Raw genomic sequence first — 27668 nt, forward strand, 5'->3', positions numbered from 1 at the left:
AGTATGGTGATGTTCCTTCAAAGCGTTTTGCCTTTGTTTCTGGTAAGCAACCCAGGGGTTGTATGGTGTGGGGTCCCCAGTAAATACAAATAGTATAAACATGAGCCATAAAAATAAATCAGGGTTTTCTCAGAGCTTCCCTGGTGGCTCAGACAGTAAAGAGTCTGCCTGCAGTGTGGGAGACCTGGGTTCGATCCCTGGGTTGGGAAGATCCCCTGGAGAAGGAAATGGCAACCCACTCCAGTATTTTTGCCTGGAAAATCCCATGGACAGAGGAGCCTGGCAGGCTGAAGTCCCTGGGGTTGCAAAGAGTTGGACACAACTGAGTGACTTCACTTCACTTCTTCATTTTCTCAGAGAAGGCTGCTCCCCCCAACCACAGCCAAGGTAGAGATAAGCTTAAATTCAGGTGGAGGGACTCTCCTACCTCTGAGCTGCTGTCTTTCAACGCTATGCAGAGCCTCGGGTCCGACACCACAACGTGTATCTCCTGACTTAATTCCATATGATTGCTGTTGTTGAGTCACTAAGTTTTATCTGACTCTTCTGGGTTTCAAAAGTTTCAAGGTAACCAGTTCTCAAGATAACAAGCCACTTTGTAGTAAAAGAAGGGTTTCAGATTCACATTCTAAAATAAATAACATCTACCCAAAACTGCTTCTTTAATAAAATTACAAAATTAATTCCATTTCTTAATAATAAAAAGTAAAATCACATATTATAAATGTCTTAATAACAAAGAACACAGCCAGAGGGTTTTTCTATTTATTTTCCTACCTTGTTCCATTCTCTTCATTAGTTGTATCTGATCGACTGTCTTCTTCAATATCTTGCATTTGTCTGGTTTTACACTTAAGCTGTCAATGTCACTGATGTTGGCAGACAATAACTCAGCTAGCTCTTCCAAATATTTATTTTCTTGCTCCCTGCGCCTCTTTTCAGTGCTGTTACACAGAGAAAATCCAGTTACTGTACATTTCTACCGTCATATTTCCTTCTCTGATCAAGTATTTGGTATTACATATTTACAGTGATTCCTATTTTCATCTAGAATGTAAAGCCAGATTTAGAAAAAATCTAAATTTGTATCTGAAAAAGATACTACAAAATACCAAAGAGCAGAAAACAATTCTGGCTAAAATACATAAAGAGAATGACTGCTATCACAGATGTATTCCTCAATGATATATATACAATGAATCTTTCGAATAACCAGTAAATACTAGATAGTAAAAGAACCAGACATTACATATACTAGTTGCATTTGAAATTATTAGGCATTCTAAATAATAATTCCCTAAAAATAGAAAATCTGAATTTTCAAATAACTTTGTTGTAAATTAAGCAGGCTGACTACCCAGATTTCAAAGAAATTATAATTGGAAATCTGATAAAATCTTGATTCCTATAATAATCAGACCATTACTTGGTCCCTATCAAAAGGAAAAAAAAAAACATGCTTCCAAAAAGTAAAATAAAAAGAATAGTAAATTATTAATTAGAGACAGAGGTACAAAGAACAATGTCTCTCATATACTGCTTTGTTGTAAAGAAATAGAAAAAAAAAATCTGCTTATAAGCTCTCATTATATAGTAAACAAAATCAAACTCAATTTATCTTAAAGGAAAATAATAAGAATAAAGGATAACAGTGCAAACAACTAGCATTTTACATTCACTCAAATGTAGTAAGTGAATATTTTTCATTTTTGTTTACCCCTTGTTTATTTAACCAAGTCATCAGGCACTTAATTTTATTAACACATACAAAGACAATAAAGCATTACTTTCAGTGAATTTTTCTATTATCAAACTAATATAGAAAGAAAATTTGCTCACAAGTAGCTTTCAGTTTTATAAGCATCAATCAAAATCATTTGATTCCATATAAAAATGGTATTAAAAAAAGAGGTGAAAGAGGGAAAAACCAGTTGCTAAACAATTCTTAACTGGCAACAATTAAACTATCACTTAATTTTCATAATTTAAAAAACCTATAAAAGCAATAGCATGTACATAACAGCATGGTTAAGTTGAAAAGAACCAAGTTAACAAAGGTCAAATGTATTTATCTACATAAGACAAAACAGTACAAAATGGCACACATTCCAAAATAAAGCCAAATTTTAAAATGATAACAATCACATATTCTATCTTTAACTTTTAAATCTTTCATTAAGGAATTAATCCTATTTTACTCAGGAAGACTTTATCTTACAATGTTCCCAGGCAAGAATGTACAGTGAGATATTTTGACAAATTTCACAACAAGGTATTGAAAATGAGGCATTAAGAAAATGAATAACATAACACACACACACACATTTGATTTTACCTTAGAGAAACTAATTGACACTAGGTTTACTTAGCAGACTCAGTCAAAAGTATGACTTGCTTAAACCTCTTGGTCTAAATACCAACTGGAATAAGTTGGATTCATTTCGTGGAACTCCCAAATCTGTTTTTAACATTAAGTTTTATGTAAAACTGAAGTTCTGGAAACCATTGTTGAGTAAAGGAAAAATAAAAGTAATAGAATTGGGGAGGCTCAGACAGAGAGGTGATAAAGGAAGCAAGAAGCTAAAAGTAATGAAATGGTAAGGTGTCTATAAAATGACCTAAGAAAGAGACTAGGAGAATCACCATGAAATGAAATAACTAATAAGCAAGAAGAGAAAATGAGAACAGATTTTTTTCAAATAAAGTTAAAAACTGAAGGAATGGTGCAGATGAGAAAAAGAAATTCTACCTTAACAGAAAAGACATCTTCATTGCTTTGGGCCACCTACATTTCTCCTCTCACTAACCCACTTTACTTTCACTGATACTATGTACATGCTTGTTAATGCAAGTTAACTTCTCAAGTATTGTATCTTTTTTTTTTTTTAACCTCATTAGCTTTTTCAACAAATGCTCCCATACTTTTATCATGTGCCAGATAACCAGGTACTGTGTCCTGACAACCCAGGAGTAAATTAGATGTAGCCTCCAATAAGTGGGAGAACAAAGACGCTACTATGTGACAAATTTACAATACTATAGAAGCACACAGAGATGGCACCTAGATCTAGAGAATGAGATGTCTAAACCTAATGTAGGGAGAGACTAGTTTCCTAAAAGGAAAAAACTGCTTTTTCAAAAGTAAAAGTGAGAGCAAAAATAAGTAGCTCAAGATAGTTGAATTATAGATGATTAGAAACAAAAGGGCAGGAGATGAGGGTCCAGTCAGTTCACCAGGGCTCTTGTATACACCATAATAAAGAGCACAGGAGATTGCTTACAAACACAAGTTCAAACTTCCTCTATCATTTACTAGCTAAGTAACCCTGGACAAGTTACTTAACAGCTATTTAACTTCTCTAAGCTTCCATTTCTTTATCTGTAAAATAGGGATAATGACATTAATTACCTCCTTAGGGATTTGTGAGGATTAAAAAAGATGATATTATACATAGAAATGTTTTGCAGAGTTCCTGCCACATACCATTAGCTCAACAAATATTATCTATTATCATCACTTTGATTATGGTTATTTATTTTCAGGGCAAAGGAGAGCCCAGAAGGGCTTAAGAAAGAGAATGAGTGGCATGACTAGATTTGTAAGCTCCTTGAAGACAGGAAACATATTTCACACTTACATCCTTCAAACATCAGGCACATGGTGCTGGCTGAATAGTAGGTATTTAATAAAGCACTTGTTGAATTGTTAATGTTAAATAAGCACTGCCCACAGCTACCCACCATTTAAAAACTGGCATTTTAATTCTCATTTCTCCTAGAAGAGTTAAGAAATGGAGAGGTAACAGGAAGGATATTTGAGACGTCTCACCCCACCAAACAATTACTGAGAAGCTGCCCTAGCTAGAACTCCTGTACACAGGGCTGGCAATACCCTGAGGTCTAACATATGCTCTTTATAATTAATTAGTTCACAATCTGTTTGGAGTGACAGTGTACAATAACAAAATCAAAAGAAACATTTTAAGGTGGTAATCATGTACAAACTCATCAATTTCAAAACCACAAAATGTTAGTTAACTAAATAAAAAAAAAAATCACTTAATTAAAATTGAAGCCCATACTTATAAACCTGACAAAGACTATGTTTTCAAATACTTTTAAAGCAAATGTGCAAGGATAATAATTTTTAAGACAATTAAGAAGAGAAATATATGCATATATATAATAAAAATTTTGATATTCATCATGATGTGATTATAGACACACACACACACACATCAAAGATGATTTGCAGATAAAAGCCATTAAAACAAATAAGAAAGCTTAGAACAATGGATGAATATAAGATCAAAATCCCCAAATCATTAGCATTCCCGTACACGAATAACTGCCAATTAGAAAATGCAATAGACAAAATGATATTCCTAAAAGCAATAAAAATCCTATGGTACCCTGGAATATATCTAACTAAAGATGGGCTAGACATTCAAAGGGGAAAATTATACACTATTATTTAAGAACAATGAAGAACTGAATAAAGGAGAAGCCTTTATATTCATAAATAACAACAGTCTAGAATTTACAAAATAAAGCTGTCAGTTCTCTCCAATTTAATTTATAAAAGCAAATGGAATTCTAATTCAAATCCCAACAAGGAAAAAAAATCAAGGGAAATAAAAAACTGTCTCTAAAATCTGTACGGGAGAGTAAAGGACGAAGAACAGGAACAACAATTTTGAAAAATAACAAGGAACAGTGACTTGCCCCATCAGAGAGCATGGCAACTATCATATGAAGGCTCAGATCAGATCCCTATCTATGCAGGAACTTGGTTTCTGATGAAGATAAGAGCACAAAAGCAGGGAATGGATATGTTATAGCCACTGACATTCCATATAGGAAAAGAAATTTAGGTTGTTATATTTTTATCCCACAAATGTAAATGCTTGTTTATTTAAAATTCTAAATGCATATTAGAAGAAAATGTATAAAAATACATTTAAGGCCTTGAAATAGAGGGGGAAATTCTTGACAAGACCCTAAAAAGCTTGACATATGAAAATCCTAGGTTCTAAGGGATATCAACAGGTTGGGAGAAGATATTTGCATCAAATGTAAGCGAAAAAGAGTAAAAATTTAACTAGAAAATTAAAAATAACTCTTACAAATAAAAAAAGGAAAGCACAAACTACCCAGAAGAAATATGGGCAAGAGATACAACCAGGTAATTCACAGAGAGGAAAATATAAAGAGCAATAAAAACAAAAATCATAATCAACTTATTTACTTATCAGGGAAATGTACTTAAAATTATAACCCCACACCCATCAGGATGGCAAAAACTTAAAGTGAGGAAAAAATAGTGAGATAAAGATGCAAGAAAAAAGGCAACTCTCAATGACTGTCATTTGAAGAATAATCTGGTAAGTACACAGTTAACATAAAAATGTACACAGATTCTAACGAAAGTTTTATGTATAAAATAGTAGGTATGTACAAGGATGTTCATGTTTGCTGTAGTGCTGGCTGTAAGAATGAAAACTTGTAACAAAAAGGCTATTTACCCATAGGGAATGTCTAGCTGTTGGGAAACAGATTCTTCAAATATGGTATTTAGGGTAATACAATATTTATCAAAAGTTAACAGAACTGAATAAATCTACGTATCTTTATGTCTAAAGAAAAATATATACAGTATTATATAAATTTAACAAATATTCTATATTGTTCATGGATACTTATACATAATCATTAAAAACAGACTGAAAGAATTAGAGACAAATCAGTTTAATCATTAACCATTTTACTGCTTTTACTTAAAGCTGCAAATACAATAATATATTAACAAAATACTAAGAATATGACAAAATATTATCAATTACATGTGGTGGGTAGTTTCCTAGTCTCTAATTTTTTTATAGATTAAAAATTTCCCCCCAAATACAAATTTCAAGTAAAACACAATAGTGGACGTCGCTCAGTCATGTCCAAGTCTTTGCAACCCCACGGACTACACAGTCCATGGAATTCTCCAGGCTGGAATACTGGAGTGGGTAGCCGTTCCCTTCTCCAGGGGAATCTTCCCAACTCAGGGATTGAACCTAGGTCTCTTGCATTGCAGGCAGATTCTGTACCATCTAAGCCACCAGGGAAGCCCCAAAATACTGGAGTGGGTAGCATATCCCTTCTCCAGGGGATGTTCCCCACCCAGGAATCAAACCGGGGTCTCCTCCATTGCAGGCTGATTCTTTACCAGCTGAGCTACTAGGGAAGTCCTAAAACACAATATTTTTATTTATTTATTCTTAAATTAAGAAGTACTGACGACATATAAGAAATAAACAGCAACATTAACTCTGACAACACAGGCTTGATGATGAGTACTTATGTTACCATCGCTCTATAACAGTTCTCTGAATTCATTAACAGAAGTAGTCACTTTTCTTTCCCCAGCCTGAAACCCAGGCAATCTCCCGTAAAAATTCTTTCTTGGTTGCCTCATGAGAAAAACGCATATAATCCAATGAAAGAAGAGTCTTCTGCTGTTTTATACTCTGATCAATGATTATCAACTGGGGGCCATATTGGTTTCTCTGTCCCCAGGGGTATTTGAAAATGTTTGGATTATCATTTTTGATTATCGTAACTGGAAGGACATTTTGGTATCATAACTGATACAAAAATTCCATTGGCGTCTAATTGTGTAAAAGCCAGGGATACTGTTAAACATCCTACAACATACAGGATAGCTTCCCACAACAAAGAATTATCTTGTCCACAATGTCAATAGTTTGGAGGCTGAGAGACTTTGCTCCAGATCCTCAGAGGTGAGTGGAATAAAATCCCCACTCTTCTCTCCGGTAGGAAGCTGCTGTTTTGATCTGACAGAAGTTCTATCTTTATCTGGCATTTATTAGAGCCTCCTTAGCAATAACTTTCTTTTGCCTATTTCAGATGACCAGGTTCTGTTAAAAGAGAGATATTTAATTCCAAAAATACTCATTCTTTAAAATCCTGATATTAACAATTTATTTCTTTGTTCCACTAATACCATAATGTACGGAGATGGCAGTTTAAAAATGTACAGTGGATTTATTTATTCCTTTGCCAAATACTTTCTGTGGCCTTACTATATATAAGCTACACATTGTGCTGGGAACTAGGGATAAAATGGTGAGCAAGGACAAAGTTCTTACAGCAGTACAGCATGCAGCAGAGAAGCCATGGAACTCATTAAATAAGTACACAAGCTAGTAAAACCCTGAAATTATGGATCATAGCTCTAAAAATACATGTGAAATACATATACGAATAGGGGAGGTTTGACCTAGTAGTTATGGAAGGAAGAGAAGGCTCCCTTTTAAAAAATAATGACTAAACTGATACTTGGAGAATGCACAGGTGTTGAATACAGTAAATCTAGAGGGAGCAAACCAGCCCTGGGGAAGGAAGAGAACATGGTGAGTATGAGGGACTCAGAGAAGGCCGGTAAACTTACAGATGAAGCAAGCTCGAAAGTGACAATGAAAATGGTAAAGCAGCTCTGCCAGAAATAAGACTAAGAAAAAGAGTGTTCCTACCTTGATGCCAGTGTGTCACATGGCGACCCTTTTCTCTTATGTGAGTCTGGGTTAGCAGGGTCAGATGAACTGTCCCCAAGGCCACTCATGTTGAAAAACTTCACACCTAAAAAGGAAGGAAAATGATAAGGAATCTACCCTAATGAACTTTCCAACCGTAAGGAGACAGAAAGCTCCCTTTATGTCAGAATATATCTAAACACTGCATTTTCTCAGTGGATAATTACAGCCATCATAAAAGCATCCACATTTATATAAAAGCACAAGAGCCATCAGCTATTAGTGTTTCTACACTTTCTTCTCCATACCTGTAAAATAAAATTAGTCACCCTTTATAAGACCATAGAGATCAATTAGGATGAAAATATTGCTAGAATAATTAAATACCCAATGAGATGTTTTTAAGAGAAAAATCACTTCATATGTAAATGCAAAAAAATGACTCTATGAGAATCAGAAATCACTTATTTATTTATTTTAGACTATTTTGAAAAGGACTTACAGCAACTTTTACTCCTAAGGTTTGAGGTTTTATATTAAGAGAAAAAGAAATAATACATATATAATTAAAAGTTAAAGTGATGAACTAGATTTGGATTTTGAATTGTACTTACCAACTATGAATTCTATACTTCTAACCTTGTGTTTATGCAGTCAGGCGACAAAGATCAAGTGTTTAGTCTATGTTAGGATCTTGGTATAGATGCCAGAGAACACAGTCATTTCCCCTAGCATGCCAGCCAGGTCTCTCTTACATGCTATGCCGGCTAGCGACTGCACTTAAAGATCCCTTCTGATCTGTCCCTATCAACACTATTCTCTACAGAATCTCTAATGCAACTCGGGTTCCTGTCTCTGGCCTTATGTTCATCACTGCCCTTAGACATTATTAGTGCCAAACTATACACTGCTCATTCTCTTCCACTCCATCTACCCTTGAGAAAGGAGAGGAAACTCTTGTTAAATGGGAAAAATCTTTAAGTTTTCCTTAAATTTTCTAAAATTATTAAATAGCTACAGTGCTGCATGTTAGTAGTCATGCTTGTAAAGTTGAGATCCCTAAGAATTTCTCACATGGCTTTAATTCATGTCTGAGTAAATCCTTTTTCTCTAGTCCTAAAACTTACTTTGTCTCTAGCTCTTTCTCAACACAAAGATTTTCATATCCCCTTTTCAGTATAAAAATACCTAGGATTCTAATCATGAATTTATTATTTCATGTAGCCAAAGAGGCACATTTTTAATTTCTCCATATTAGATGTAAAGGTCATGAAAATCTCCAGCTTCTAGGACTACAATCTTGTAGTTATTCCTTACTTTTCTTTTTTACTTCTCATTTTGTATCAATGTCCTGTCAAGTCTTTATTAACAAAGATCCTATAACGTCCCCTCTTTCTTCATTCTCAAATATAGTTTTGATTCTTGCTTAGAAGCTAATACCTCATTCTAGATTCATGCAAGATCCTTCTATCTTATTTCTCAATTCCAGTCATTCTCACTTCTAGTGTGTCCTATAAACAGCAGCAAAACCATTCCTACTCAAATGGCACTTTCAAGGTATCACTTCGGTGATGAAGAATCAGCCTGATTCTCCTACTGGAGCATGGTAAAAGCATGGGCATTAGGGTCAGAAAGGCCCTGTTTAATCATTACCTGCCTTTTCTTGGGCAAAATGCTTAATCTCCTTAAACCTATTTCCTCATCGGTAACTTACAAATAATAAGTATACTTTGTTAAGCTGTTATTCAGTCGCTCAGTCGTGTTAGATTCTTTCAGACCCCATGGACTGCAGCACACCAGGCTTCCCTGTCCTTCACCATCTCCTGGAGCTTGCTCAAGCTCATGTCCATTGAGTCAGTGATGCCATCCAACCATCCTGTCCTCTGTCCTCCCCTTCTCCTCCTGCCTTCAATCTTTCCCAGCATCAGGGTCTTTTCTAAAGACTTGGCTTTTAGTATCAACTGGCCAAAGTACTGAAGCTTCAGCATCAGACCTTCTAATGAATATTCACAGTTGATTTACTTTAGGACTGACTGGTCTGATTTCCTTGCAGTCCAAAGGACTCTCAAGAGTCTTCTCCAACACCACAGCTCAAAAGCATCAGCATTCAGCCTTCTTATGGTCCAACTCTACCATCCATACATGACTACGGGAAAAACCATAGCTTGGACTATACGGACTTTTGTCAGCAAAGTCACGTCTCTGCTTTTTAATAGGCTGTCGAGATTTGTCATAGCTTTTCTTCCAAGGAACAAGTGTCTTTAGATCTGTAGTGAGGACTGAATGAAAAGTGCATGGAAAGCACTAAGTAACTGTTGGTTATTATAATTATCTCCCCTTTAGACCAAGAGCTACATGAGGGATAGTGTTCATTAGTGGATAACTCATCCCATACTTTCTCACTGAAAAATACAATGGACACTTTTCATTTCTTCATTTACTGACACTAACTATTATCATTATTACTTTACTGGGCTGCTCGGAGCAGCATCTGAAACTGCTTCCTTCTGGAAATATTGTCTGTCACCCATTGACTTCTGTGATCCACACTTTCATCACTTATTTAATAAATAAATCAAGCATCTATCATATCTCAGGCACTGTGCTAGGAGTTGAGTAAACTGTAGATAGGAAAATAAAGGTTTCTGCCCTCATGAAGTGGGAAACACAAACAAGGAAAACACAAAATAATATGTAATTTTCTACAATGATAAAAGTCATAAAGAAAAAGAATAGGATTCATAGAGAAAAACAATAGAGGAGACCTATTTTTAACCGGGTAATCAACTGAGGCTTCTCTGACAAACATGTTTAAGCCATGATCTGAGAGATCAGCAGAAGTAGTGTGGTTTTCTACTTACCTTATCCTCAGTGCTTTTTGCCCAATTGGATTGGATTGTGCTAGATTTCTTCGAGGCTTTAATGTCCTAGTCCTCTTTTCCCCTCATATTATACATTATTTTGGGGGGATGTCATTCACTGAATAATGGTTTCAAAAAACATTTCTAAATCAATTACTCCCAAATCTCTATCTCCCGAGCAGATCTCCTGGGTCTCAGACTCACAACCCACTCGTTGCTGGATAACTCTATCCAGATGTCACACAGACACTTCAAATTCAACTTTCCAAAATGAACTTAACATCTCCTCCTCATGTATTTCTTTTTCTCACAGTTGGTACACTGGAGTCATTCCAGCCTCTTCTCTCACACCCGACATGCAATCAAACATTAAGATGTGTCAATTTTTATTTCCATCCTATACTTACAGTCTCCTCTCACCTCTTGTGGAGCTATCAAAATAGCTTCCCAGGTGGTCTTCCTAAACCACCAAACTAGGCTATCAAAAACATAAGTCAGGTCAATCTCTTGCTTAAAACTCTTCCCTTAATCTTCACTGTCCACAGGATAACTGTAAAGCCCCCAACATAATACACAAAGATTGCACCAGCTCCCATCTATTTTGTGCCCATTATAGAATTTGGTGAATGAGTGATTAAATGTTTGTCCAATCAACATTAGCCCAACCAATATAACCCATGTATAAACAGATTATACATATATATAAAATATACTACATAGAGTCCATATAGACACATATAGATTATATATGCTAATTTTAGTTTCAATACTAAGGAAAGACTTTAAAAACCTTGGTAATATCCCATCCTCCCTGCAAAGGTAAACATTAGTCAGAAACTTTACACTGACGTCAGTGTGGAGAGCTTAACTTAACCCAGCAACAAGTATTTATTGAGCTCCTATGCTGTGTAGTAAGTCGCTTCAGTCATGTCTAACTCTTTGCAACCCTATGGACTATAGCCTGCCAGGCTCTTCTGTCCATGGAATTCTCCAGGCAAGAATACTGTAGTGGGTTGCCATGTCCTCCTTCAGGGAATCTTCCTGACCCAGGGATTGAACCTGAGTCTCCTGCATTGACAAGAGGGTTCTTTAACATTAGCGCGACCTGGGAAGACCCATTGAACTCCTACTATTTGCCAGCTTCTGTTCTAGGTGGTAGGAATACAATTGTGCATGAAACTTATAAAAATTCACTGTCTTCATAAAGTTTCATTCTACTGTGAAGGAGAGAGAGAAAGTGAAAAAGTTAATTATAGAGTATATGAAAAGGTGGTAAAATGGAGGAAAATAAGGTAAAAACAGAGGCTTAGGTTTATGGAAGGAGAAGGGCAGCAATTTAAAGTACAGTAGTTAGGAAGCGCCTTACTGAGAAAGTATTGAAGTGTGTGTGCTCAGTCGTGTACAACTCTGCAACCCCATGGACTGCAGTCCACCAGGCTCCTTTGTCCCTGGAATTCTCCAGGCAAGAATACTGGAGTAAGTTTCAATTTTCTTCTCCAGAGGATCTTCCCAAACCAGGGATGAAACCTGGGTCTCCTGCACTGCAGATTTTTTACTGTCTGAGCCACCAGAGAAGCCCTAAGAAGGTGAGATGTGAGCAAAGACTTCAAGGAGGTGAGGAAGAGAGAATGACATCTGGAGGAAGAGTGCTCCAGGCAGGGGAAGGGCTGTACAGCCTGACGGATGGAACGTAACTACACTTTTTGAAAAATATGAAAGAGATCGGTATGGGTAAAACTGGGGAGTGAGAAGCAGGAGACAAGGTTGCATCATGTAAGGTCTTGGCTGAAACCATTTTAAAGACTTTAGCTTTACTCTGAGTGAATTAGCCAATCATTGGAGGGTTAAGAACAGAGGAGTAACAAGGTCTGATTTTCATTCTAAGACTTCTTGCACAAAGGGCAAGCATAATCTTCCTGATCTCAGGGATTTGCTATCTAAATAAGTTTCTAGCTGCTAAATGGACATTTCCATTTGGATATTCCACTGTCACCTCAAATTCAATATGTATAAACATAATGGACTTTTAAGTTCTGGGTTTCTATTAATGTTAAATAAATGAGATAAGCTGCATTATGGATTAATGTCATCAGAGGAAAACATTTATTAAACCTTCCGTGGTGGGGGAGAGGAAGGATCTATAGGACAAGGAAAATAATTACAATTGAAGGTAGACAACTTCAATGCAAAGATAAATATACCAGACTTGAAACTACAACCACAACAAAAAAAGATGTTGAAAGACCGTTCTCAAACACAAAACAAGAATAATCAGTTAAGTGACATATTATTATAATGAATAAGACGGCTAACATCTTTTCCTGTGAAAAGTCACAGAAACATAAATGAGGTTAACCAGATATCACAGAAGTAAAGAAGTCACTGAATTTTATTTTTACATAGAAATAAAGTATATTTCAAAATTAAAACAACAAAAAAAGAAATCGTGATAATTAATAATAATGAAGAATTATCAACTCTAAACTTATCAACAAAAGTAGAAATACAAGAGAGAAGACAATGATGAACAAGAAAGAAAAATGAAAGAATTTAGAGTCTGCTAAAATCCAAGAGTTTGCTAACTCTTACTTAAAGCTCAGTTTTACTTAGCTGCTCATCTTCTCTGTTACTTAATTAAGACATTAGGTTCTACCCTATCTAAGAATCAACCTATCTGAATTCTACAGGCTCTCAAAATACTCCTGGGCATGTATTTCTTACGCTTATATGCTGTAAAATTGTAATTCTTGTCACCCCTTCTAGATTGTGAACTCAAAAAAAAAAAATTACTAGATCTTTTTATTGTATATCTAATATGTAACATAATGTCTAAAAGTTACAGAAGCCAAAACAGGTGATAAATTAAAAGTGAGTTATTTTACTAATATGATATTTAAATTTTTTAAAGAATGTTTAAGATTTTTTTACAATTAATATTTTTTGAAATCTTTCCTAATGCTTTGGAATTCTTTTCTATAATTGAGAAATTGAGCTTTCTTGAAATCCTCTTTTCCCTGTTTTCAGTGGGGAAAAAAAAGAAACTGTCTTTTTGGTCTAGAAATTTGAGAACATCTTTTCTAATTCTGAAAAGGTTAATAAGATCTATTTTGAAGAAACCTTCTACAATATTTCACAGTACAATAGAGACACAAAGACATGTATTTACACAACTGTAAATATAAGCAATACAATTTCATAGTTTGGACAATTCTGAGCAACAAATAAATCTAGATTTAAAACAGATTCCCCATACCATGCTACTACTGGCTGCAGACTGACATCTGCTAAATTTATCTGAAATTCTGGGGCTGAGGAAACATCAGACAACAATTCAACAGCAATTCAATATCTGGCCTACCAAAATAAGAGCCAATAGTAAGAAGCTATGAGAAAGTCACCAACAATTTGCTGATGATATGATTCTGGTATTAACTACTTTCTATTTACAAAACACAATAAACAGATAGTGGAATGCAAAACCTCTGATGAGTGAAAACTTTTATAGCTGTTCTATTTGTGGAATGGCTTTATATCTGGCAGTAGGGAACTTAAACAAGGTTCATTAAGAAAAGAAATGCTGGTTTCAGGAAGCCAATTTACATATCACCTTTTAAAAAAAGAGGTATGGTTTCTAACTAAAAGTACCCTGTTGATTTAAAAAGAGTTGCTAAGTTATACACAATCTCACGCACTCTCTAGAGAGCAGTTTTAGAAACCAGAAACCACATCTACCTCTGTTCAAACGGACCAGACTAAACCAAATAGGTGAGGCTGAAGAAATAGGTCAGTGCTTTATACAGTTGAATTATAGATTTCTACATATGAAATTTGTCACTCATCTCCCAGATGAAGCTGAGGATTGCATAATCTGAAAAATAACAATTAATAAGCAACACTAACAACGTACTTTAAAATGCTAGCAAGCAATTAGCACAGAGCACAGACATGAAAGGACACCGGAGTTAAACTTCTCCCAGATGGTAAAGAATCTGCCTGCAATGCAGGAGACCTTCAATGCAGGGTTAGATTTTGGGGCTGGGAAGATCCCCTATGGAGAAAGGAATGGCTGCCCCCTCCAGTATTCTTACCTGGAGAATTTCATGGACAGAGGAGCCTGGTAGGCTACAGTTCATGGGGTCGAAAAGTCAGACATGACTGAGCAACTAACGCTTTCACTTTCCTTCAGCTGATAATACCACACAGGAAAAATCACGATAAACAGCGAGTTCCTGCATTGGGTAACTGCCATAAAGAATGTTTCTCAAACTGGAGTCCTCAAATACCTAAGATTCTCTTTAAAAAAGTTTTCACTTTTGTCTTTTCATTTCAATAACAATTAAATTCTTTCTCATGTGATAAAAAACAGATGGGGATTTCAGGATTTCTATTGCCCTTTTTATGGCTGAGTAATTTCACATGTTTGGATATATCACATTTTGTGTACCTACTCATCAAATGATGGCCACTTAGGTTTTCCATTATTGGGGCTATTAACAACAATGCTACTATGAACATTTATGTGCAAATTTTTGTGTGAACATGGTTTCAGTTCTCTCGGATATGAAACTACTAGGTCATATTTTATTGATAACTCTCTAACTTTTTGAGGAACTGTCAAACTGTCTTCCACAGTGGCTATACCACATTAAATTCTCACCAGCAATGCCCACGTGTCCAATTTTTCCACATCCTCACCAAAAATTGTTATTTTCTGTTTATTTTATTTTAATTATAGCCACCCTAGTGTGTGTGAAATGGTATTTCAATATAGTTTTGTTTTATATTTCCCTAATTACTAGTGGGGGCTTCCCTGGTGGCTAAGTAGCAAAGAAATCTACCTGCCAATTTAAGAGACATGGGTTTGATCTCTGGGTCAGGAAGATCCCCTGGAGAAGGAAATAGCAACCCACTCCAATATTCTTGCCTGGAAAACTCCATTAATAGAGGAGCCTGGTGGGCTACAGTCCACGGGATTAAAAAGAGTCAGACGTGACTTAGCAACTAAACAACAACTGTTAATGGCTAACCATCTTCTCATATGCTTACTGGCCATCTGCATATCTTTGAGGAAATTTTTATTCAAGTCCTTTGCCTATTTTTAAATTTGGTTGTGTTTTTTTAAGTCATAAGAGTCCTTCATGTTCATGTCTAGATCCTAATCTGATATATGATTTTCTTCCATTCTGTGAATTATCTTTTCACTTTCTTTATAGTAACTTTTTAAAAAATTAAATTTATTCTTAATTGAAGGATAACTGCTTTACAATATTGCATTGGTTTCTGCCAAACTATGGTTAACTTTCAATGACCTAAAGTTTTCAGTTTTGATGAAATCCGACTTATCTACTTTTACTTCTTTGTTTAATAAATACAATGTCTGGGCTTCCTTTACTAATGGCTATTTATTCCTGTGTATGGGTCATACTTTTTTATTTCCTTATATGTCTAATTTTTTGTTAAAAAAAAACAACAGATATTTTAAACGTAATGACTGAACAGGGATGCCCTTAAACATCTGGAAACAAAAATTATCTCTGAACCCGCAAAGCAGGAACCAAAACTCAGATGGTGGTTATCCCTGGCCCAGAAGAGAGTCCTGGCTTCTTAAGCCTCTGCCATAAACAACGTGCCCATATCTTAATCTTTATGGCCAGGAATAAACAGCAAAAGCAAAGAAACAGATTCAAAGAAACAGTCTTTGAATCAGACTTATTTTATCTTGTTCCATTTATTCTATTAACTATCAGACTTTTAAAATTGCTTTTTATAAAAGAAAATACTGTGCACATTCTTTAAATTTATCACACTAATAATAAAGACATTATCAAGGACTTGGCAACTTAACTTCCAAAAATATATAAAGTTTGAAACAATGTATTTAACAAATTTATGTTTACCACTAAAAGTTTATTCTACAGATCAAGAAACAATGTTTCCAACCTTTGCATTTTTCTCCTAGATGGAAAAGAAGAAGTTTGGGGAAAGGGTAAAAAAGTATTTTTTGGTTTTCTATTAGCAAATAGATAAGAAGAAGAAAACAAAATAAGTTTTAAACCCAGTATTTTAAATTCCTCATACTTAATTTAAAATTTAATTTTTTAACATAAGAAATAAATACAAATGCATTTGCCTTGTGAAAATACTCTATTTAGGAAAAATAGTCAGCACATGAAACACATTTATAGTAGCTATATTTTTAAAACAATTTGGCAAAAATACCCTCAAATACCCTCAACGTTTCCTTGTAGATCTGTAAAACTAGATGATTCCAGTTATCTTAAAAGGACATGGGGTAACTGTAGATACACTGTACATGTCTTCCAAAAATCAGTTTCACATTGTTCTAACTTGTGAAAAACACATTGGCATTAAAAAAAATAAAGATTAAAATCAGTCTTCCTGACTACAGCTATCTTTAAACAACAAAATAAGTATTTGATATTTACTTACATGTGCACAGTAGAACAGTTTATAGTAAATTAGCAAGGGCTGCAGTCTATGGGGTCGCACAGAGTCGGACACGACTGAAGCGACTTAGCAGCAGCAGCAGCAAAAAGGCAATAGCTTTTAAAAAATAAAGTTATGGTCATATAGACAAAAATTAAGTGACAAAAATGGCAATGTCTATCTCTTCCCACTAAGTTCTTTAAAAACAGAGTTACAGTTCCTACCTGGGAGACTTCTTTGTTCATAATGAGTCCTCAAAACAGATATGGTCAAATATGGTGCTCCGCAGGGTAGTTTCCAGTGGAATGGGGGAACACTCTTTTCCAGAGATGGCTCTAGTAAGTCTCTTCACTCTTACCTCATTTAAGGCCAGTTATGCAACAACTAAAACAAAGGAGAGGCAAAAAAATAAAAGCAGAAGGGAGGTTAGATCGTTCTTTTATTTTCTAAGAAATAATAAAGGTCAGAAATGTTAAGTTAAAAAAAAAAGACGCAACTTTTCAGGCCAAATGGAAAAATACTTCCAAAAGACAATGGATGAATATCTGATTTCACAACTTAAGTCCTTCTGGTAACTAAATATGTATTTTCTATTTAAGACTGCTGCTTAAGTAATACATACTTGCATTCTGCCCTTAAGGGTCTGAGACGCCCATTTATATGTCTTTTTAAAAAAGTTTTCTGGCTGCACTTGTATGTTTATCTTTCTTTCTACCTATAAATTCTGATTTTTAATGTTTTCAGTTTGCATTTAATTCTTTCATTTCTGTAACACTTCCCATTATATATTAAAGTTACTATGGTATTTTACTTTCAAATCTTTTATTGAAAAAGTGTACAAACTTTTTATATTCATAATACCTAAAAATAAATTTCACTGACTTCTGTTTCCAGTAAGGATGAATGATCTTGTATTGGACTAACTTGCCCAAAGATAACAATGGACAAAAAAATCTGGACAAAATAAAATTTACTCAAAGACATGGAAAAGTGACCAAAAGAAGGCAAAAATGTGGGGAATTTGATAACTGAAAGAAAGGAATCGTACTGAATAAGATCTATAATCACAGAGAACTCTTACCAGTATACCCTTAAGTACTACAGGGAGGCTAGGCCTAAGGGAGAAAACCACTGTATCTGTGGCTTGAAGCATTGGAGAATGTAGTTCAGAGCTGACAGAATGCTAGACAACAAGAGGAGAAAACCATGGTAAGAAGGGCAGCAGAGCAAAGGGTGGGGTACCTTAAATCTGTATACAAATGTTCCTTAAATCCTTGGTTGATCCTCCGAATTGCTCATGCACAGGGAGACTCCAAGTAGCTCCATACAACCATACCACAACTGAGATTCCCTTTTGCTGTTTATAATCACACACTCCTCACTCCCTTTTTCTTAGCTCCTTAGTAACCACTTATCTGCCCCCATTTCTATAATTTTGTCACTTTGAGAATATTATAGAAATTGAATCAATTCCATATTTGAATCAAGTATTGAAATATTTTGTAATGCCTTTTTCACTCAGTATAATGCCCTTGATATCCATCCAACTTGTTGCATATAAAAATTGTTTGTTGCTTTTTATTGCTCCATGGTTTGAAGATACCAGTTTCTTTTTCACCATTCACTGTTGAGGTACATTTGGGTTGTTTTCAATTTGGGGCTACTATGAATAAAGCTGCTATAAATATTTGTGTACAGGTTTCTGTGTGAATATAGGTTTTCATTCTTCTGGGATAAACATCCAGAATTTTATATACAACTGGATTATTCAGTAAGTGTGTATTTACTAGCCAGTAATTTAGTTGTCTACTAGAACAAAAATCAATACTCTTCAGAAAAAAATGACAATCCACAATAGTATCCACAACATCCAGTATAGAATAAAAAAATAACTAAACATGCAAAGAAGCTAGAAATTGCAATTCAAAATCAGGGTAACAAAAGGGGGGGGTCAATAGAAATCTATCATAAGATAATCAGTTGAAATTAGCTGATAAGGATGTTAAAGCAGTTATTATGAGTATGTTCAAGATGTTATAATAAGTTAACAGATGGGAAATACTGGGAGCAAAGGGAAACTATAAAACAGAAGTAAATGGAAATTGAAGAACGAGTTCAACATTGAAATTTTTCAATTCACTGGACAAGCTTAACAGATGTGTGATGGCACAAAAATAAGTTGGTGAACTTAAAGTCAAAACAATACCAAATATGAAGACTGGACAACTGAAAAAATTTAAAACCAAAAGCTGACGTTTTGAAAAGATAAAAAAAATTATTAATACTTGAGGTAAGACTAAGTAAATCCTTTTTCAGGGGTTTACTAAGACTCAATAGCATTAAGATGTAAATTCTCCTCCAAATTAATTCATATACTCAAAAATAAAATTAGTTGTTTACTTTTTGCATATCTAGTGCATTTTATGATCAAAGAATATAAATCTATTTTTGTTTTATTATATATTTATAATGGAGGTTTTAAATGCTTGAGGCTTTTGCTCTTTAAATAAAGACTATATTTTCTCTTAATCATGATTTCCCCCAGTGATGAATTCCAGATTAAAGTGGAATGTCTATCTAATGTTAGAAAATTGGATGATTCTATGACTGGATCCAAAAGTGCTTACCTCTTATAGTCCCTCTAAATTAAACTAAATGCTTTTCATATTTTCAAGATTTTTTTCCTTCTTTCCTTGATTTAAACACACAATTTGAAAACGCAAAGAAACTTGGACTGGCTCTTCACATTGACATAGTTTAAACTATTAAAGAAAGGTATTTATAGTTAGGTTAGTCCAATTTACATTGTACTTAGTTGGGTTTTTCTCACTGTATATATCTAGCTTATTTGTATCTGTAATCAACAGTGCTATAAAATATTTCTTGGATGATGAGATTCCTCACTATTACTACTTTGTGTTCTTTCATCTTTGAATTTCCCTAGGTAAATCTGCATAAGAACTGGAAAGCAGTAATTGAATACAGCAAAGACGGCATTTTTTCATCTAGTCAACCACAAACCCAGGTTCTGTCGTTTTCTGCCTTTCAAGGAAGAGCACTCCTCAAAAATCATTTGTGTAGTTAACACTGCAGATAAAATCTTTGTGAAATAATGCCACTGTCTTCCATAAAACCTGCGAGTTTTTACAGGTACTTTTTTAAAACCAGGCAGTAACTGAAGCCAGATGGATCCTGCTAATGACTGAGGGTCCTGATGACTCATGGGCAAACATGTGAGGGAATACAGAAACAGTGCTGAGAAGGGAGGCTGAGCATACTCACTCAGAGACTGCATGAAGACAGAAAAGCACAGGATAAATCCATACTCCAAACAGATATGTAGACAATGAGAAGCAAAAAATATGAAAACCAAGAGAAAGGTAATACACTGAGAACCGAAAAAGACAGGAGGAATATGAATGAATAGGGAGAAAAAGAGTACTGCTGATGATCTGATGTTTGTTATTATGTAATTAATAAGCTTACTGTTCTTAAAACGTCTCTCACTAGTATTTATTATGTATTATCTGTGCTATCCAGAGTTCAGTATTTTAAGTCTTTTCTCACGCCCAGGAGCCCAAAGCAGGAGATCTGATATGGACGGTACAAACTCCTTATAGACCCTAGTGCCTGGAGGCTTCCCATTACTTGTTTCAATTCTCTCCTTACCTTAGGGTAAGGCCTTTCTGTCTTCATTATCTGCTTCCAATTCTGCCACAAGTGCTGGCTAGTGCAGCACCTCAATTCCTTTAATTTCGTTTAATAAATTATTCAGTTTAATCTGTTAAATTCAATCTGATTTAAGAATCACATGAGGAGACAAGGTGATAGAAAAATACCTATAATGCACTTAATTATAGAAAGAGCAAAAAAGGAAATCTATAAAACACTCTTCTTCCTTTGTTACTCTGGAGTCAGGCAGAAGTACAGGGCCAGAATTTTTAAATATAGAGAGAAATAGAACAAAGGAATATGTATGGATTTACCACCCAGAAGTAATGACAGTAAACATTTTTGATGCATTTTAATGAAGTATTATCAATAAATCAGAAGTCCCCACACTCATACAAAGCCTACTCCCCTTCTTTTTGATAGAGATAACCACTGGCATAAATTTAATATATATCTTCTGGTCAAATTTTTTCTATCCATCCATAAACAATATACACTGATGTTTTATACTTTAAAATATACATGCTTAAACTGTATACTATATATATTAAAATTACAATGTATATAAGGTACTTTAATAAAATTAGTGCAGATTGAAGGTTGTCTTTATCATAAAGTTACTTTAACTTTTCTTCTTTATGATATACTTTTTGATGAGGAGAGAAAGGGATAATGTTAGCCAAAACTCCCAGTGTGCTGGGATTAATAGCTTAGTTCAGCTATGCTGTCATCCAATAATAGGTTGTTATAAATAAACCATTAACATTAGTGGCAATTATAAATTATTTTGGTTACATGAAGTTAAGATTCCAAAGTTACATCTGTGTTCTTATTAATTCTACCTCAAATAAACTTTAAGAAGTAAAAGGGCACCTAAAAAACTGTGAAAAAATAACTTTTTTTCCTTGGGATGGATTGAAAGATTTTTGTGAAAGAATGAAGAAAAAAACGATGCCACCAACTTTCCTATTAGTGATGACACAAAAGTCATACTCTCCAAACCAAAGACAAAAACGATCTAAAAAAAATTTGAAATCAAGCCATCCATAACAGTTTTTGAATGTCTATAAAGTTTACTTATTTGACTTCTCTACAGTATATAGTTGTCTTTTCTTATTAACACTGTTAAGAGAAGGCCTAAAAGAAAATCAAGACTTTAAAAATAGAACTGTTCTTCTTAATAAAATGACAATATTTGCTTATTTTTTCTTGTTAATCTTCATTTTTTAGAAGACTGACTTCATTGTTCTTATGATTACAAAATGTGTTTATGAAAATCTTGCCATTTCTCTCCAGAAAAGTACTTATTTCTTCACACAATTTTTGGGGTGTCTTAAAAATCTGGGTAAATGCATAGGTTTTGTTAGAAGATAAAATTGCATTATGTTGGAAAGATAGGTAAAATGTCGTTTTTTGATAAGAACAAGAGTTCCAAAGGGACAGAGCTGGGAAACAAATCTTGGTAAATGGCAAGTATTCTACAGTGAATCAGCACTACAGACAATGACCGTAGGGAAATTTTTCATAACCATGTGCAACAAGAGACGTGAAGAAAAATATTCATGTTAGCAATGTTTATCAGAGCAAAAAATTGGAACAATCCAGGTGCACATCAATAACAGCATGGATTAGCAAAGCCTAGTATATTGATACACTGAAACCTCACATTAGTTAAATAAACTGACCAAGATCCAGCTATTCACATCTGCCTACAGGCAACCACAGTCCCTTCTGAAAATCCAGGTGGTTCATCTCAGTTCAGTCGCTCAATCTGTCTGACTCCTTGCAACCCCATAGACTGTAGCACGCTAGGCCTCCCTGTCCATCACTAACTCTTGGACTTTACCCAAACTCATGTCCACTGAGTCAGTGATGCCATCTAACCAACTCATCCTCTGTCGTCCCCTTCTCCTTCCGCCTTCAATCTTTCCCAGCATCAGGATCTCTTCCAATGAGCAGTGCTTCGCATCAGGTGGCCAAAGTATTGGAGTTTCAGCTTCAGCATCAGTCCTTCCAATGAACACTCAGGACTGATTTCCTAGAGGATGGACTGGTTGATCTTCTTGCAGTCCAAGGGACTCTCAAGAGACTTCTCCAACACCACAGTTCAAAAGCATCAATTCTTTGGCACTCAGCTTTCTTTATATGACTACTGGAAACACTATAGTTTTGACTAGATGGACCTTTGTTGGCCAAATAATGTTTCTGCTTTTTAATATGCTGTCTAGGTGAGTCATAACTTTCCTTCCAAGGAGTAAGTGTCTTTTAATTTCATGGCTGCAGTTACCATCTGCAGTGATTTTGGAGCCCCAAAATATAAAGTCTGCCACTGTTTCCACTGTTTCCCCATCTATTTCCCATGAAGTGATGGGACCAGATGCCATGATCTTCATTTTCTGAATGTTGAGCTTTAAGCCAACCTTTTCACTCTCCTCTTTCACTTTCATCAAGAGGCTCTTTAGTTCTTCACTTTCTGCCAAAAGGGTGGTGTCATCTGCATATCTGAGGTTATTGATATTTCTCCCAGCAGTCTTGATTCCAGCTTGTGCTTCTTCCAGCCCAGCGTTTCTCATGATGTACTCTGCATAGAAGTTAAATAAGCAGGGTGACAATATACAGCCTTGATGTACTCCTTTTCCTATTTGGAACCAGTCTGTTGTTCCACATCCATTTCTAACCACGCTTCCTGACCTGCATACAGGTTTCTCAAGAGGCAGGTCAGGTGGTCTGGTATTCCTATCTTTTCCAGAATCTTCCACAGTTTATTGTGATCCACATAGTCAAAGGCTTTGGCATAGTCAATAAAGCAGAAATAGATGTTTTTCTGGAACTCTCTTGCTTTTTCCATGATCCAGCGGATGTTGGCAATTTGATCTCTGGTTCCTCTGCCTTTTCTAAAACCAGCTTGAACATCTGGAAGTTCTCGGTTCACGTACTGCTAAAGCCTGGCTTGGAGAATTTTGAGCATTACTTTACTAGCATGTGAGATGAGTGCAATTGTGCAGTAGTTTGAGCATTCTTTGGCATTGCTTTTCTTAGGGACTGGAATGAAAACTGACCTTTTCCAGTCCTGTGGCCACTGCTGAGTTTTCCAAATTTGCCGGCATACTGAGTGCGGCACTTTCACAACATCATTTTTCAGGATTTGAAATAGCTCCACTGGAATTCCATCACCTCCACTAGCTTTGTTTGTAGTGATGCTTCCTAAGGCCCACTTGACTTCACATTCCAGGATGTCTGGCTCTAGGTGAGTGATCACACCACTGTGATTATCTGGGCCGTGAAGATCTTTTTTGTACAGTTCTTCTGCGTATTCCTGCCACTTCTTCTTAATATCTTCTGCTTCTGTTAGGTCCATACCATTTCTGTCCTTTATTGAGCCCATGTTTGCATGAAATGTTCCCTTGTTATCTCTAATTTTCTGGAAGAGATCTCTACTCTTTTCCATTCAATTGTTTTCCTCTATTCCTTTGCATTGATCACTGAGGAACACTCTTATCTCCCCTTGCTATTCTTTGGAACTCTGCATTCAAATGGCTATATCTTTCCTTTTCGTTTCTCTTCTTTTCACAGCTATTTGTAAGGCCTCCTCAGACAGCCATTTTGCTTTTTTGCATTTCTTTTAATTGGGGATGGTCTTGATCCCTGTCTCTTGTACAATGTCACAAACCTCCATCCATAGTTCATCAGGCACTCTATCAGAACTAGTCCCTTAAATCTTTTGCTCACTTCCACTGTATAATTGTAATAGATTTGATTTAGGTCATACCTGGATGGTCTAGTGGTTTTCCCTACTTTCATCAATTTAAGTCTGAATTTGGCAATAAGGAGCTCATGATCTGAACCACAGTCAGCTGTTGTTTTTGCTGACTGTATAGAGCTTCTCTGGAAAAGGCAATGGCACCCCACTCCAGTACTCTTGCCTGGAAAATCCCATGGACAGAGGAGCCTGGTAGGCTGCAGTCCATGGGGTCACTAAGAGTCGGACACGATTGAGCGACTTCACTTTCACTTTTCTCTTTCATGCACTGGAGAAGGAAATGGCAACCCACTCCATTGTTCTTGCCTGGAGAATCCCAGGGATGGTGGAGTCTGGTGGGCTGCCGTCTATGGGGTCACATAGAGTCGGACACGACTGAAGCAACTTAGCATAGCATAGCATAGCATAGAGCTTCTCCATCTTTGGCTGCAAAGAATATAATCAATCTGATTTTGGTGTTGATCATCTGGTGATGTCCATGTGTAGAGTCCTCTCTTGTGTTGTTGGAAAAGGGTGTTGCCATGACCAGTGTGTTCTCTTGGCAAAACTCTATTAGCCTTTGCCCTGCTTCATTCTGTACTCCAAGGCCAAATTTGCCTGTTACTCCAGGTACTTCTTGACTTCCCACTTTTGCGTCTCAGTCCCCTATAATGAAAAGGACATCTTTTGGGGGTGTTAGTTCCAGAAGGTCTTGTAGGTCTTCATAGAACCGTTCAGCTTCTTCAGCATTACTGGTTGGGGCACAGACTTGGATTACCGTGATATTGAATGGTTTGCCTTAGAAACAAACAGTAGTAATAAAGCATTATCAAGTATGGGCTCTGGAGCCCAACTCCAGCATTACCAACTTTCTGACCTTAACCTCTCCATGCATCAGTTTCCTCAACTACAAAAACGAGGATAATATTTGTACCTACTCAACAGTTGTTTGGAGACTAAACATTTAATGTTGCTGTTGTTTAGTTGTTAAGTCGTGTCCGACTCTTTCTGTGATCCCATGGACTGTGGCCAACCAGGCTCTTCTGTCCATGAGATTCTCTAGGCAATAATACTGGAGTGGCTTGCCATTTCCTTCTCCCCAGGGATCGTATCATAATGTATGTTAATTTTGATTACTTGCTCCCCTTAAAAAAGGGCAAAAACACCTTAAAACCAAAATTGTGTGTTTAAACCACTCTGCATATCAACTACTAAATCTAAAATATTAATGACTCTTACATCTACTTTTATACTCACATTAAAGAGATAAATACTGAAAAGCCTATACCAATGGATTTTAATACTAATAATTCTTATAAATACCTCTGTTTTGGAGATAAGCTATTTTCAAAACAATTGCTACCAGAATCTCAGTTATCACCCTTGAAATCTTTTTCACTCTCATACCCTGTGTATGTTACTCACCAAGCCCCATCTGGTCTATTTCAAAAATAAATCATCAATCAAGAGACATACAAATCCAACACCCTATTCCTGCTTAGACTCTTTCCATGAAGTTTTATCTCACATATGACAAAACCCAAAACTCACAACACACAGCACGCTACACCAGAGCCACACTAATCTGTCCTTCAGTTCCTCTCCATTCCCCAGTCTTTTTTCCCCATTCCATGGCCTTCACTACAATACAATCTCTGCTGTGAATAATCCCTCCTGTTTTCTTCACCTGCTCAATTCCTTATTCATTGTTCAAGCTTTAACTCCAATTCAATTTCTCTTACCCCAGTAATCAAAATCAACCCTCCATGACAGTTTCAACTTCTTCTTCATAGAATTAAAAAAATATATTTTTTACATATTTGTTTGTGTGATTATGTATACCACTTGCCTTCCTCACTATACTGTAAAACACCAGGTGCACATTTTTAAACCAGCACAGAGTAGGTATACAACATTTAAGAAGTTTAATTTGTGGAATTAGTGAATCTGTTCTAATTCAAGAATGGCAGTGAAGTTGAAAGCTCAAAGAGAATGAGGATCACTAAAGTGGTCAAAGGACATTACAAATCTTCCTAAACAAATTCAAGATGAGTATGAATGGCATGAGGGGGACAAACTAGATTATTAACATAAGGGATTAGGCAAAGGTTTGGTGTTGAGACAACAGGGAGGAAAGAAAGATGAAAGTAGTAAAACTGTTAGATTAGTCTCTACTAATCGGAGAATGCCTATTTCTGTGGCATCATTCTGCAACATAATTTACCTCTCTGCTTTTGTCATACTGCAAGAGAAAACACCAGGTTTTGGAAAGAGTCCATATTCAAAGAGCTAAAAATGAAATGTAACACCTAAACTACAACAGTTTAGTTCTTCCCTAAAGAGCAACTCTACTAAAATGGAAGAGTTTGGGGGAGAGAAGATCAAGAAGAGATGAAGATGTAGTAGCTTAATAAGAAACAAGAAAGTCTGAAAAGGAACAAAGATATTTAAAAGCAACTGAGGGGAAGTTCGGAGAAGGCAATGGCACCCCACTCCAGTACTCTTGCCTGGAAAATCCCATGGATGGAAGAGCCTTGTAGGCTGCAGTCCATGGGGTCACTAAGAGTCGGACACGACTGAGCGACTTCACTTTCACTTTTCACTTTCATGCATTGGAGAAGGAAATGGCAACCCACTCCAGTGTTCTTGCCTGGAGAATCCCAGGGATGGGGGACCCTGGTGGGCTGCTGTCTATGGGGTCACACAGAGTCGGACACGACTGAAGCGATTTAGCAGTAGCAGTAGCAGAGGGGAAGTCTTGCTGGATGATAGAGTGTAAACTACCCCTTTCACTCCAATAAAATCTTTAGGAATGGCTTGGTTTTATTCATCACCAAAAAAATAATGTTGGTATTACATTTTTTTATGTTTCTTACTTGTTTTCTACTTTGCAAGAACTCTTGAAAAGAGCTCCAAGGACAGAGAATGGTAGTCTAAGGAAGAACAATTTGTCCCCCCACCACACAACAATTATATTATGAAAACACATAGGCAGTTAAACTGAATGATAGAGTATTCTATTTCTTATTGAAAAACAACATATTTCTTCAGGTCAACTAACCAGTTAGCAAACTGGTTAATGTAAGGCCATAATGAAGTCAAGGATTTTGGGTCTGGATCCCTATGATCCATTAATATTTCTATTTCAAAATGAAAGGCTATATGCCTAATCTTTGGTAAACTGCCTTTCAAATGAGAGAAGCTGGATAGTCCATTAAAGGCAGACAAGAGAGTATGAATAGATGAATGAAAGTCATCACTATCATTACTGGCAAAATTTAAAGTATACATCACACTAATTCCAAATCCAGGGTCATATTAGTTTGTGAAAAGGGTCAAAGAACCTTTGAAAGTTTGGAAAATAATTCTATTTTGGTCTCATGTAAATTCTTTCAAGAAAGTTCACCA

At 35.8% G+C, this 27668-nt stretch overlaps 1 protein-coding gene across 8 annotated transcripts in view; it reads right to left on the reverse strand.

Moving 5' to 3' along the window:
* The window catches only part of NCOA1 (nuclear receptor coactivator 1), a 219238-nt gene that overhangs the window by 89059 nt on the left and 102511 nt on the right, over positions 1–27668 (reverse strand). For 7 of the 8 annotated variants that reach the window (XM_025261459.3, XM_025261462.3, XM_025261457.3 and 4 more), the window contains 3 exons: positions 17074–17233; positions 7542–7647; positions 778–944 (listed from right to left, as the gene is read on the reverse strand). In XM_025261459.3, the coding sequence (XP_025117244.3) occupies positions 778–944; positions 7542–7630 (256 nt within the window). In that variant the 5' untranslated portion in view covers positions 7631–7647; positions 17074–17233. Of the gene's footprint in view, positions 1–777; positions 945–7541; positions 7648–17073; positions 17234–20518; positions 20538–27668 lie in introns of those variants that run through there. The other variant, XM_025261461.3, reaches the window with a different exon arrangement.

This window comes from Bubalus bubalis, chromosome 12 (assembly GCF_019923935.1).
Source record: "Bubalus bubalis isolate 160015118507 breed Murrah chromosome 12, NDDB_SH_1, whole genome shotgun sequence".
NCBI classification, from domain to species: Eukaryota; Metazoa; Chordata; class Mammalia; order Artiodactyla; family Bovidae; genus Bubalus; species Bubalus bubalis.